The sequence below is a fragment of the Eumetopias jubatus genome, unplaced genomic scaffold (genome assembly GCF_037043125.1).
Source record: "Eumetopias jubatus isolate StellerSeaLion01/CBP00866 unplaced genomic scaffold, mEumJub1_p1.0 scaffold_1, whole genome shotgun sequence".
Classification (NCBI taxonomy): Eukaryota; Metazoa; Chordata; class Mammalia; order Carnivora; family Otariidae; genus Eumetopias; species Eumetopias jubatus.
Window position 1 is genome coordinate 121811253 of NW_028274807.1, and position 14390 is coordinate 121825642.

The 14390-nt window shown below is 36.3% G+C and overlaps 1 protein-coding gene and 1 pseudogene across 1 annotated transcript in view; both read left to right on the forward strand.

The window, feature by feature from the left end:
• Positions 1–14390, forward strand: part of CEP70 (centrosomal protein 70) — an 89476-nt gene that overhangs the window by 31556 nt on the left and 43530 nt on the right. Inside the window, exons 3-6 of the mRNA XM_028099251.2 lie at positions 354–478; positions 2533–2623; positions 2755–2878; positions 3223–3403. Coding sequence (XP_027955052.1) covers positions 464–478; positions 2533–2623; positions 2755–2878; positions 3223–3403 — 411 coding nt within the window. The 5' untranslated portion in view covers positions 354–463. The remainder of the gene's footprint in view (positions 1–353; positions 479–2532; positions 2624–2754; positions 2879–3222; positions 3404–14390) is intronic.
• Positions 7691–8590, forward strand: LOC114205717 (putative acidic leucine-rich nuclear phosphoprotein 32 family member C; annotated as a pseudogene).

Sequence of the window (14390 nt, forward strand, 5' to 3'; positions counted from 1 at the left end):
CCAGTGAATTGTTAAACTGGCCTGTAACTTTGGGTCAGGTACGGTTTTTTTCATTTTTCAGGAAGCAGTTTCCAAAAGAGAGCAGTTTATTTATTAGCACGTGCTTTGCACATTTAGTTAAAACAAATCGTGTGTGTGTGTGTGTGTGTGTGTGTGTGTGTGTGTGTGTAAAACCCATAATGTTTTATTTCTAGAGGAGAACTAAGATAGGGTTTATTCTAATCATTCTTAAAATCAGCTTTCTAAGAAGTCATACAAGTTTTGACACAGGAATGGCTTAAATTGCCTAAGAGTTATAGGTTCTTTTAAATATTTCCTTTAACACCTATTGCACTTTTTCTTTTTTCATTTAGGCAACGTGAATATTTTCTCTTGCCAGTCTACTTCTTCTGATTTTACAAAAGATACTATATCTCCAGCAGCCCCTAAAGCCTAGGAGTCCAGTAAATCATCAGACACACTCATGACTGAAAAACAGGTAAACTTAAAATATTTGAGTCAGTGTTTATTGAAGTATGTGCCAAAGAATACTACATCTACATATGTGAAGAATCTTAAAAGGATTCTTTAGTAACATAATTCTGGGAAATGTTGGGTTAAAGATTATTTAATGATTTCATTATTCTGAGACTTCACAATACTATTCATAAGGAGGCTTAAGCATACAGTATTTCCTGTTTATTTAACATTAAGCTCATGAACATTTCATTAGTGTTCTGTAGCACATACTTTAGAAAATATCATTCTTAGCTCTTTTCAAGAATTTTCAAACAGTTACATTATTCTTTCTCTTAAAAGAGGTATCAGAACAATATATATCATTTGATCATTCAAAATGTGTGACATTGGGGCTCCTGGGTGGCTCAGGTCATGATCCCAGGGTCCTGGGATCGAGCCCTGCATGGGGGCTCCCTGCTCTGCGGGAAGCCTGCTTCTCCCTCTCCCACTCTCTCTGCTTGTGTTCGCTCTCTCACTGTGTCTCTGTCAAATAAATAAATAAAATCTTAAAAAAGATGTGTGACATTATTTACAGAGTACTTGGTTTTTATGAGTCATAGTAGACACTGAGATGTTCACACATTTGGCTCCTAAACCAGGTATCTTAAATAATTTTAATTCTGGGTCATGAATCTTGTGACCAGAAGACCTACAACATAAGTAAGGGAAAAGAGTGTAGGAGGGAAAAGAAGTGTGGAAAGGATAAAGAAGGTGGAGAAAGCAGTCAAAAGGAAAGATTTGGTGCTGCTAGTGCTATCATAGTCATAAGGGTAATTTGTTCCTTTTTTGTCTTGAGAGATTCTTTAATGTTTAAGGCCATTTAGATGTGGAGAGTAATACTTTTATATGTATTTTGTCTTTTGCCTAAGTTATTAATCTTTAAGCTATTACAGCATTTAATACTATACATCACTAGTGAAAACTTTTATTTTTCAAGTATAAGTATAAATTTTATTTTTGAAGCACTTAAACAGATTGAAAATTCACCCAAATTGCCTTTTCATATATATATTAATAACTTAAAAAGTAAGTCACTTCACACAGTGACTTCAAATTCATCTTTAAAAGACTTAAAAACTGTTATCATGGATTTAAATGTCTAATATAAAAAAACCATCTCTATTTTTATTCTTATCTGTATTGTATGTACAATATTGTATTTACCTTTTTCTTTCCATTGTTATGTTTTTATTTACTTAGTATAGAGAGTTAGGGTTCCCCTCTCAGCTTTATGGTGTAAGTACTTATTTAGAAGCAGGAATACAAAACTTGGGAGTGTCTTTCAGAGTGATTCGACCAGAATCAGTTACCTAGATGGACAGACTCCTTTTTATGGTTAGACCTTGTCCATTATACAAGGGACTATCTGCATTATTGGTCTTGACCATTCAGATGTTTTGATTTTTTTTTTTTTTTGTGACTCTACTCATTAAGTGATACTTGTTTCTGAGTGACTTGTATTTAATTTACTAGTCAGTTAATATGACCTAATATGCAGCTGTTTCTTTTTTTTTTTTTTTTTTTAAAACCTTGGGTCAGAGGGGAGGGAGAAGCAGACTCCATGCTGAGCAGGGAGCCGGATGCGGGGCTTGATCCCACAATTCTGAGATCATGACTGAGCTGAAGTCAGATGCTTTACTGACTGAGCCACACAGGCACCCCGCAGCTGTTTCTTTTGAGTAGGGCCTGGTGTGATTCAGTTAAACAAAAAAAACTAAGGTCTGTTTGGTTCACTGAAATTACAAGGTGTTTTTTGGTTGGTGTTTTTGTTTTAATTTATCCATTAAGACCATACATACATATATATGGAATCATATAATGTAATTATTTGTGCTTATTTGCATTCTTTTTGGTCTGCTAATTTTGTTAGAAATTTGTTTAAATTTTAATCATTATATGTGCATAAAAAATTCATATTAAAAAACTTTGGAGAAAAAGTTCCATTATTTTGAAAACAAGGAAATTATATTCGAGAGGGTGTTTCTTCACTTTATATGTTAAAGTTGATCCTTTTCTCGCTGCTTATAATTACAGCAGGAAGAAGCAGAATGGGAAAGCATAAATGTGCTGTTGGTGAGGCATGGCCTAAAACCTTTGTCTCTAGTCAAAAGAACTGATCTTAAAGGTAATCAGATCCTGTTCTTGCTAGAGCCTACTCTTTCTTGTTATGGTAAAAAATTTTCCTTGTAAAACTTTTTATCTTAAAATTTTTTTGCCTTTTATTTTTACCATCTATGTTATATTTAAAAAATGTAGATCTCATCGTTTTTGACAAACAGTCATCACAAAGGATGAGGCAGAATTTGAAAACGTTGGTGGAAGAAACAACACGTCAACAGAACATGATCCAGGAGCTCATAGAAACTAATCAGCAGCTTAAGTAAGAAAATAGAAACAATTCTCTTTTGAATTGTTTATGTGCAAGGGGTATGCATTCTAAAAATAATTGCCTTGAAAAGAATCTTTGATTTTTAAATCAAAAATTTTTAAAAGTTTTCTGTTTTGATTATTAAGTTTAAAAATATTTTAACAGGTAAATCTTTTAGTAATAGCTTAGCTTAGATATGTAATGGTGCCCTAATTTCTCCTATTGGTTTGTGTTATATGATGGAAATTTTAAGAATGGAAAGAAATTTTAGAAATTCTTTATATTGTTAGATGGGCATGTTTGTTGATGTGATTTGCCTTTATTACTAAGGGAAGCAATTGTGTGTCTATTATTAGAAATGAACTTCAGTTAGAACAAAGCCGAGCAGCCGATCATGAACAACGAGCTAATGACTTGGAACAAATTATGGAGAGTGTGAAGTCCAAAATTGATGAATTGGAGGATGAATCTCTAAATAGGGTTTGCCAGCAACAGAATATAATAAAAGATCTTCAAAAGGAGCATAAAGCTTTACAGGTATTGATTATGTGTTTTCATAGATGATAGTACTAAAACAGCTCATTAATGTCATGAGTGACTTCTTTGTTGCTTAAATCAGTCGTCTTTATCTTATTGATCTATTGCTGTTGCCTTCTTAAAATTCTTTCTTTGTTTGGTTTCCAGAATATCCTTTCCTCTGGTTTTCCTCTAACCCCACTGGTCATCCTTTAATTCCTTTGCTGGTTCTTCTTATCTTCCTATCCAATTAGTGCTGGGATTCCCCAGTATTCATTCTTTAGACTTTTGTCTTTCCTATGTATTCTGACTCCCTTGGTGATGTTCAGCCTAATGCATAACATAAATTCATTCATAATTTTAAATCTGTAGCCTAGGCGTCTTCCCTTAATTCCACACTTATGCCTTGCAGCCTACTTGATATCTCTACTGAATGTCTAAAAGGCATCTTGAACTTTAAATGTAAAATGGAGTTCCTGAATTTCTTCCCAGAACTTTTTCTTTTAGTCTTCACTCCGGTCCAGGTCACCTTCATTTCTCTCTTACCTGTCGGTTGGTCTCCCTGTTTCCACCCTTGCCTTTTTCGGTATGCTTTCGACGTAGTAGCTCTGAAACCTCTAATGGCTTTCCTTCCTCTTTAGAGGAAAATAAAAAAGTCTTACCATGACCTCTAAGGTCCTATATGGTTTGGCTTCCTGTTACCTTTTAATTTCATCTAGTTTACTCCTTGCTTATTCTACTACAGTCACATTGACGTTATTGCTCTTTTTTTTTTTTTTAAGCGAGGTGGAGGGGAGAGAGAAAGAGTGCATGAGCAGGTGTGAGCAGGTGGGGGGAGGGGCAGAGGGAGAGAGAGAATCTTAAGCAGGCTTCATGCTCAGCATGGAACCCAACGCAGGACTCGATCTCACAAACTTGAGATTATGACCTGAGCTGAAATCAAGAGTCAGACGCTTAACCAACTAAGCCACCCAGGCGCCCCATGTTCTTGCTCTTTCTTGAACATTCTCACCTTAGGGCCTTTGTACATTTTGTTATTTCTTTTTCCTTTGCACTGCATGCTTTTTTCCAGTTAGCTGCATGACTTGTTCTCTCCTTTCTTGGGTGTCACCATCTCTCAGGTGACAGTACTTTCTTGAGTACTTTACTTATGGTTACCAGTTCCATCCCCCACACATACTGCCTTCCCCGATTTAAATTTTATCTGTAGTTCTTACCATCATCCAACATGTTAACATACTATATACTTTATTTGTTTTGTTTATATATCTCCCTGTGTTAGAATGTAAATTCCATGAAGGCAGATATTTTTGTCTGTTTTATTATTAATAGTCGATGCTCAAATTTTTGAGTTATTGAATTAAATTTACATAACATTTTTATGAAATATCGTTATATTTCATTTATATGAAATGTATTTGGTTACTTTTCTTCTTATATAAATAACAATATTGTAACACGGAATGCTTTATTTCCTAATTTTAAAAAATTTGTTTTAAAACATGGGAATTTGTTATAATTAGAAGAAAATAAATCTTTTGTAGTGATAATCAATTTTAGTTGTATGAGTTATTACAGATTCTTACAAATATATCTTTATGAACATCAAATCCTTAAAGTGGTTTTGTTGGCACAACACTGTATTTACCTACTGCACACAGGGATTAGGCTGCCTAAAAGGGATCAGTACTCATCAGGCTGGGTCTAGATGTCCATTCAGTTTATGCTGGCAGCATTGGAAGGATCAGATGAGTTAATATAAAGTCCAGGGGGTCAGAGAGAATCAGCCAGAGACCATAGGGAGTTCTGGTATGAGGACAGAGGCAGTTGGTGTTCCGCCCTCACTTAGGCTGCCAGCTTGGGGTACACAGTGCTGGAGCTGCTGGTGTTGATCATAACTCCAGAGAAGATAGCCAAATCTGTTTTTATTACTTAGTAGTCAACAAAATCCTCAACCATTAGGATACTTTGTTTTTAGGTTGGCTTTGTTAGGTAGTTTTCCTCATCAGTGGAGCATTATAAAATTATAAAGTCTCTCTAAAAGGAGGGGGGAGTTTGGAAATATCTCTACATGGATTTTATTTTGACCTTTCTCTCCGAGGGTGTGTGGAACCCAAGACCATTTAACACATCAACTTATTGATGTGAGAAAGCAGCCATCAGGAACTGCAAAGGTGCTAGGTCCTTGGTTGACAGAGGGAGTTGAGGTGGAGGATACAAGTGTTATTTTTCTAGGAAGATACCTATTTATCTCTTCAAAGAGGTTGATATATAAACAATTACAAAAGTTAAAATATTGGAACATAAGACATATGAATTTACCAGGGTTTTAGGCACTGCAAAGAACTGTTACTTGAAGGTTCATTGGTAAGGGATGACTTGTATTTTTCCATCAAGTAGTTCCATGTGTCATAAATGACTTATGGTGTTATTAGCTTTCTATTTCAGATCCCAGAGATTTTTTAATATAACTTATACATTGGTACAAAGGAGGTCTCATGTTCCAGTCTGCCATGGAAGGGGACAAACAGAATTAATACTAGGGTGTGGACACCTGTGTTGGAGGAAGGCTGTCTATGCTAAATTGATCAATTGAAATTAGTTGTTTGTTTGTTTTTAAGTCCCTGAAGGGTACTTTACTATTCACAGAAATTGGCCAACCCAAGGAATTTCTGTCCCGACAGTGTTGCTCGATTGTCCCATACCATTACAGACTAGTCATACATTCTGTTTCATACTAGTCAATCTGTGCTTTCTTGGGGAAGATGGGCAGTGCCCCTGGAAAACTCTTATTTCACCGTTTATGGCACATTCTTCTTATTTTGGCGTACAGTTTCCAATTTAAAATGCTTTAATGTTGCTTGTTTTGCAATTGAGAGAAAGGAAATGTTGATCTTTTATGTATGTGGCAGAGAAGTCAAGGAAATGAACAGATGTTTGACAACAGTATATTGAAAGATTGCTAGGGAAATGCAGAAACCAAAAGACAATATTATATTTGCAGTTTTTATGTTCTGCCATGCAGTTTCTCTCTGGACTTAGATGAGTGTGTTGACTTCTGTTGATATAGTTTTATAAACTCTTAGGTTCTTTAAATTTCTAAACAGATAATTTTTTAAATTTTTTATTGTTATGTTAATCACCATACATTACATCATTAGTTTTTGTTATAGTGTTCCATGATTCATTGTCTAAACAGATAATTTTTTAGTTTTAAGTCAGTGTGATCTGTATCAGGATACAATTCTCCCTCTTTGCAAAAATGATGATGCTATTCATAGGGAGTATATAGATTGGTAAACTGAATAGGGAGTATATAGATTGGTAAACGGATTTTAACTGTTTTTTAGTGGTTACTTCAAAGATTAAATTATGTATTCTTTCCTCAAAATCTAATGTTACTTGGCTACTGGAAGTCCTAAGCCACAGCAGTGAGACAAGAAAAAGAAATAAAAGGTGTCCATATTGGTAAGGAAGAAGTTAAAATGTCACTATTTGCAGATACATGATACTATACATAGAAAATGTATAAAGACTATCAAAGGGTCCCTGGGTGGCTCAGTCAGTTAAGTGTCTAACCCTTGATTTCGGCTCAGGTCATGATCTCAGGATCATGAAATTGATCCTCACATTGGGTCTGCACTGGGCATGGAGCCTGCTTAAGGTTCTCTCTCCCTCTCCCTCTGCTTCTCTCCCCTTCCCATACTCGCTCTCTCTTTCTCTGAAAAAGAGAGTATCAGATAACTATTAGAAATAATAAATGATTTCAGTAAAGTTGTAAGATACAAAATGAATTCACAGAAATGGGTTGTGTTTCTATATACTAATAATGAAGTAGCAGAAAGAGAACTTAAGAATTCCATTTATAATTGCACCAAAAAGAATAAAATAGCTAGGAATAAACTTAACCAAAGAGATAAAAGACCTCTACTCTGAAAACCATAAAACGTTGATGAAAGAAATAGAAGACAACACAAGCAAATGGAAAGATATTCTATGCTCATGGATTGGAAGAATTAAAATGTTGTTAAAATGTCCATACTACCCAAAGCAATCTACAGATTCATTGCAGTCTCTTTCAGAATACTAATAACATTCTGACAGAACTAGGACAGAGTACTGAAATTGGTATGGAACCACAAAACACCTCAAGTAGCCAAAGCAATCTTGAGAAAGAACACCAAAGCTGGAGGTATCATAATTCCAGATTTTAAGATAGGCTACAAAGCTGCAGTGATCAAAATAGTATGGTATGGCCTGATTGAATTCCTTGGGCATGGGAGCCTCTCCAGGGAGAGAGTGTGAGAGATGGACATGGACAAATGGATTCTCACTTAGAGCTGTGGAACAGGATGCCCTCTGAAGTGAAGAGCTTGTCCTGGACAACTGCCAGTTGATTTAAGGCAAAATCAAAGGCCTCACAGATGAATTTGAAGAACTGGAGTTCTTTTTTTTTAAAGAATTTTTTTTTAAAATTTTTGTTTATTTGACAGAGAGACAGCGAGAGAGGGAACACAAGCAGGGGGAGTGGGAGAGGGAGAAACAGGCTTCCCACGGAGCAGGGAGCCCGATGCGGGGCTCCATCCCAGGACCCTGGGATCATGACCTGAGCCAAAGGCAGCCGCTTAACGACTGAGCCACCCAGGTGCCCCAAGAACTGGAGTTCTTAAGTACAATCAGTGTAGGCCTCACCTCTGTCATGAACTTACCAAAGTTTTAAGCAAACTTTCGAAGCTTGAACTAAGTGATCACAGAATCTTGGGGGGCTGGAAGTATTAGCAGAAAAGTGTCCAAACCTCATGCATATAAATTTAAGTGGCAACAAAATTCAAGTCCTCAGCACAGTAGAGCCACGAAAAAGAAAACCTCAAGAGCTCAGACCTTTTCAGTTGTGAGGTAACCAACTGAAGCTCCTCCTGCAGCTCACGTATCTTGGTGGCTACAACTGGGATGACGGAGGCCCCTGACTCAGATGTCGAGGGCTATGTGGAGGACCTGGATGACGGTGAGGAGGATGAGGGTAAGGAAGAATATGATGAAGATGCTCAGGTAGCGGAAGATGAGAAGGAGGAAGGAGAAGAGGAGGACGAAGAGGGTTATAGTGACTGGGAAGTAGATAATGAGGAAAATGAAGAAGATGTTGGGGAAGAAGAAAGGGGTTAGAAGTGAAAACGAGAACCTGAAGATGAAGGAGAAGACGATGACTAAGTGGAATAACCTATTTTGAAAAATTCCTATTGTGATTTGACTATTTGTACCCATAACTACCCCGCAATCCCATCCCCCAAAACTTATTTTTTTCTGATTGTAATGTTGCTGGGACAATGAGAGGGGAAAAGTATACTGTGGGTTGTGGGGGGAGGGAGGGCAGGAGGGAGTAGAATAAAATGCTATTTTTATTGCAAGAAAAAAAAAAGACACAGAGATGAACCAAATAAAGAGCCCAGGAATAAACCCACAATTATATGGTCAATCTATGACAAAGATTGCAAAAATATGCAATGGGAAAAAAGACAGTCTGATTAACAGTGCTGAGAAGACTGGACCTCTCCATGCAGAAGAATGAAACTGGGCCACTTTTTTATACCATGCACAAAAATAAACTCAAAAAGGATTAAATACCTAAATGTGAGACCTGAAACCATAAAATCCTGGAAGAAAACATAGGCACTAATTTATTGACATTGGCCTTAGTAACGTTTTTCTAGATATGTCTCCTCAGGCAAGGGAAACAAAGTAGAAATGAGCTATTGGATGGGACTATATCAAAATAAAAAGCTTTCATACAGCAAAGGGAACCATCAACAAAATGAAAAGACAACCTGCTGCATGGAAGAAGATATTTGCATCAAGGGGTTAATATCAAAAATGTATAAAGAACTTAACACCAAAAAAAACCCCAATCTGATCAAAATATGGGCAGAGGACCTGAATAGACATTTTTCCAAAGAAGACGACATACAGATGGTCAACAAACACATGAAAAGATGCTCATTAATGATAATGTATCATTAATCATCAGGGAAATGCAAATAAAAACCATCAGATGTTACCTTATACTCGTTAGAATGGCTAGAATCAAAAAGACAAGAAATAACAAGTGTTGGTGAGAATGTGGAGAAAAAAGGAACCCTCTTGCACTGTTGGTGGGAATGTAAATTGGTGTAGCCACTGTAAAAACCAAAATGGAGATGCCTCAAAAAACTAAAAATAGAAATACCATGTGACCCAGTAATTCCACTGCTGGGTATTGGAATAGGTATTGGAATTGGTATGGGAAAAGATATCTGCACTCCTATGTTCACTGCAGCATTGTTTACAATAGCTAAGATACAGAAGCAACCCCCAAGCATCTATTGATAAATGAATGGATAAAGATGTGATATACATTATTCAGCCATAAGAAAGAATGAGATCTTGCCTTTTGTGGTAACATGGGTGGACCTAGAGGGTATTATGGTAAGTGAATGAAGTCACATGGAGAAAGACAAATACCATATGATTTCACTTACATGTGTGGAATCCAAAAGACAAAAGAATAAATAAGAAGTAGAAACAGACCCATAAATGGTTCTGGTGGTAGGGGGATGGTCAAAATGGGTGAAGAGGAGTGGGAGATACTTGCTCCTAGTTATGGAATGAGTAAGTCATGGGGTTTAAAGGTACAGCATAGGGAATATACTCAATTGTAGTAGCATTGTATGCTGACAAATGGTAGCTATACTTGTGAGTATAGCATAAAGTATACAGTTGTTGAATTACTGTGTTGTATACCTGAAACTAATGTAACATTGCACATAAACTACTTCATTTAAAAAGAAATTTAGTATTACTTTGTAATTTTTACCTTATTCCATGCTAGTGCAACACCCAAAACAATTTTGCCACTCCCCAGCTTGTTGTTGTATATTTCAATTCTCTATTTTTATTGACTCTCTACATTTTGTTACCACTGAAAATTGAAATAACACAAAATATTTCTTTACTGTTATTATTTAAATTTTTACAAAGCAGGAAAAAAAAATCTACTGCATTGTTATTTTTTATTCAAATCAGTGTAAAGCCACCAAGCTCTTTTATATACTTTTTTTCCACAAGTTCTTTAGCTTCAATTTTTTACTTTATGTTGGATTCATCTTTTGAGTTTAGCTTTCTGAAATAACACACCAAACCATAAGATGGAGTGTTTCTTGGGGCCAAATGAAAAAATAGACCTAAAATTTTTTAAGGTCAGTAAGACGTTCAGAATACATGACTGCTTTCTAAGTACTGAAATCTAAGTAGGGAGGAAAGAGATATGGGAAGGGAAAGGACAATTCATGTGGCACAGGCTATTAAAATTGTTACTGGTGGGAGATTTGTGTTGTGTGAATGGTCTTGGTTCTTGGATGCCCCACGAAAGATTTATATGAGAATCTGAACTCCAATAAAACAGCCAGAGGAAAGTAGCAAGCACAAAGCAGTTTATTAAGGACAGTACACTCTCAAGATGGGAGAGTAGGCAGGCCCAGAGATGGCGACTGCACTGGAGTTAGGGGTGTCTTTTCTTTTTATGTTTGCATAGGTTATGGGTCATAGCTACAGTGATCTCTGAGGTTGTTTCCAGTCATCTAAGGGACTCTTACTGGTAGGGAGGGGGTAGTTTCGGCCTTACAAGGTTCTTGCCAGAACTGTCTTGGCCATCTTCCCCCATGGGAAGGGAGGAGTCGAAACCACAGTGTAAATATAATGAAGATGTAGGTTATTGTAGGACACAGGCTGGAAAGAAGAACGCATGCTCTGCACCTGCTGTTCTTGATCTGATAGCCCTGGGAGGTGGGAAACTATGTACCCACTGTTCACCACCATCCTTGCCTCCAGCTCTTATTTAGCTAACTGCCTACTCTATCAAAATCAGCTATCTAGTCATCTTTCACTCAACATAATTATTTCAAGATTCATTCATATTGCTAGATGTATCAATAGGTAATACTTTTTTTTATTACTGATAACTATTCCATTGTTACGGATATACCGCAGTGTATTTACCTGTTAGTGTACTTTTGAGTTGTTTCCAGTTTTTGGCTATTACAAATAAAACTTACTAACATTTGTGTTCAATTCTTTCTGTGAACATATGCTTTTATTTCTCTTCAGTAGATACCTAAGGCTATAATTGCTGAATGTTTAAGTATATATTTAACTTTTTAAGAAACTGCCTGTGACTTGTCTTCATTTTTTCAGTGTTCTTCAAGGAGCTTAAGTTCTTAAATTTGATGAAGTTCAACCTATCAATTTTTTTTTTTAATAGATCATGCCTTTAGGTTTGTATCTAAAAAAAAATGGTACCTAGCCCAAGGTCGCAGTATCCAGTTGTCCTACCACCATTTGTTAAAAAGAGTATCCTTCTCTACCAGATTGCTTTGTACTTTGGGTGAAAATCAATTTTTGTATGTGTGGGTCTACTTCTGGACTCTTTGTTCTATTTCATTGATATATGTATCTGTCTTTATGGAAGTACCACACTGTTTTGATTACTGTTAATCTTGTAATCAGGTAATCTAAGTCTTTTATATTTTTCTTTGTCAATGTTGTGTTGGCTATTTTAGGTCAACTTCTGTGTGAATTTTCGAATTAGCTTGTTGATTTCTACAAAAAAAGCCTGCTGGGATTTTATTGAGTACATAGATCCATTCAGAGAGAATGGCATTTTAACAATATTGAATGTCGTGATCCATGAACATGATATTTCTATTTGCTTAGGTCTTTAATTTCTCTCAGCAATGTTTTTTTGTTTTGTTATTGTTGTTTTTTAAGCCCTACACAGCACAGGGCTTGAACTCAGGACCCTGAGATCAAGGCCTGGGCTGAGATCAAGAGTCAGATGCTTAACAGACTGAGCCACCCAGGCGCCCCCTCTTAGCAGTGTTTTATAATTTGGGGTACACTAGTCTTTCACATGCTTTATCAGATTTATCTCTATTCAGTATTTTAATGGTATTGTAAATGATTGTGCTTTGTATTTAATTTCTTTTTTTAAAGATTTTTTTCAAATTATTTGAGAGAGAGAGGGAGAGCGAGAGAGCACAAGCAGGGGGAGTGGCAGAGGGAGAGGGAGAAGCAGGCTCCCTGCTGAGCAGGGAGCCCAATGTGGGGCTCGATCCCAACTGGGATCGTGACCTGAGCCAAAGGCAGGCGCTTAACCGACTGAGCCACCCAGGTGCCCCTAAAGAATTTTATTTTATTTTAATTAATTAGTTATTTAAAGATTTTATTTATTTGAGAGAGAGAGAGCCCTTGAGAGAGAGATCACGAGCAGGGGGAAGGGATAGAGGGAGAAGCAGACTCCCCACTGATCAGGGATCTTGATGTGGGACTCCATCCCAGGACCCTGGGATCATGACCTGAGCTGAAGGCACTTAACCGACTGAGCCACCCAGACACCCTAAAGATTTTATTTTTTAAGTAATCTCTACACCCAGTGTGGGGCTCAAACTCAAAGACCCCTAGATCAAGAGCCGTTTGCTCCTCCAACTGAGCCAGCCAGATGCTCCAGTTTTCTGTTTGATTTCTTACTGTTCATTGCTACTATATACAGAGAAATTGATTTTTCCCCTTTTTCTGTTGTGGTAAATTATACATAACATAAACTTTACCATTTAAAAATACACACTTCAGTGGCATTAAGTACATTCATGTTGTTGTGCATCTGTCCTCACCACCCATCTACAGAACTTTTTTCATCTTCCCAAACTGAAACTCCATCTTCATTAAACAGTAATTCTTCATTCTTTGCTACTTGCAACTCTTGGCAACCACCATTCTACTTTCTGTCTTGTTACTTGACTACTGTAGATACGTTATATAAGTGGAATCCTACAATATTTGTCCTTTTGTGACTGACTTATTTCATTTTAGCAAAATATCTTCAAGATTTATCCATGTTGTACCGTGTGTTGGAATTTCCTTTTTAAAGCCAGATAACATTCTTTTGTGTATCTATACTACATTTTGTTTATCCATTCATCCATCAGTAGACGCTTGGATTGTTTTCACCTTTGGCTATTGTGAATAATACTGCTATGAACATGGGTATACAAAGGGCTATTCAAGTCCCTGCTTTCAGTTCTTTTGGGTATATATCCAGAAGTAGAATTTGTTGGTCATATGGTAATTTTATGTTTAATTTTTTGAGGAACTGCAATATATTCTCTGGAGTTGCTGCACCATTTTACATTTCCACTAGCAATGCACTAAAATTTCAGTTTCTCTACATCCTTACCCACACTTGTTATTTCGATTTTGTTGTGTTTTCAATAGTAACCATCCTAATGGGTGTGAGGAGGTATCATTCTGGTTTCTATTTGCATCTTCCTAATGGTCAGTGATGTTGAGCATTCTTTTCAGGTGCTTATTGGTCATTTGTGTATGTTTTTTAGAGAAATATCTATTCAAGTCCTTTCCTTGTTTTTTAATTGGATTTTGTTGTTGGAGTTCTTTATTCTGGATACTGACTCCTTATATATATTATTTGAAAATATTTTCTCTCATACTGTGGGTTGTCATTTTACTCTGTTGATAGTGTCCTTTGATGCACAAATGTTTTAAATTTGAATGAAGTCCAATTTATCTATTTTTTTCCTCTTGCTTGTGCTTTTTGTGTCCTACCCAAGAAATGATTGCCAATTGCAGTGTCATGAAGCTTTTGTCCTAAGTTTTCTTCTAAGAGTTTTAAAGTTTTATTTCATATATTTAGATCCCTGATCCATTTTAAGTTAATTTTTTTGTATATGGTGTTAGATAAGGGTCCAACTTAATTCTTTTGCATGTAGACACATGGTTTCCCCAACAACAAAGCCTATTACTTTCCAGTTGAGTGGTCTTGGTAATCTTGATGAAAATAATGTGATCATATATCCACAGGATTATTTTTGGGCTCTCTGTTCTACTCCATTAGTATATACATCTGTCTTTATGCCAGTATCACACTGTTTTGATTACTGTAGTTTTGTAGTAAACTTTGAAATCA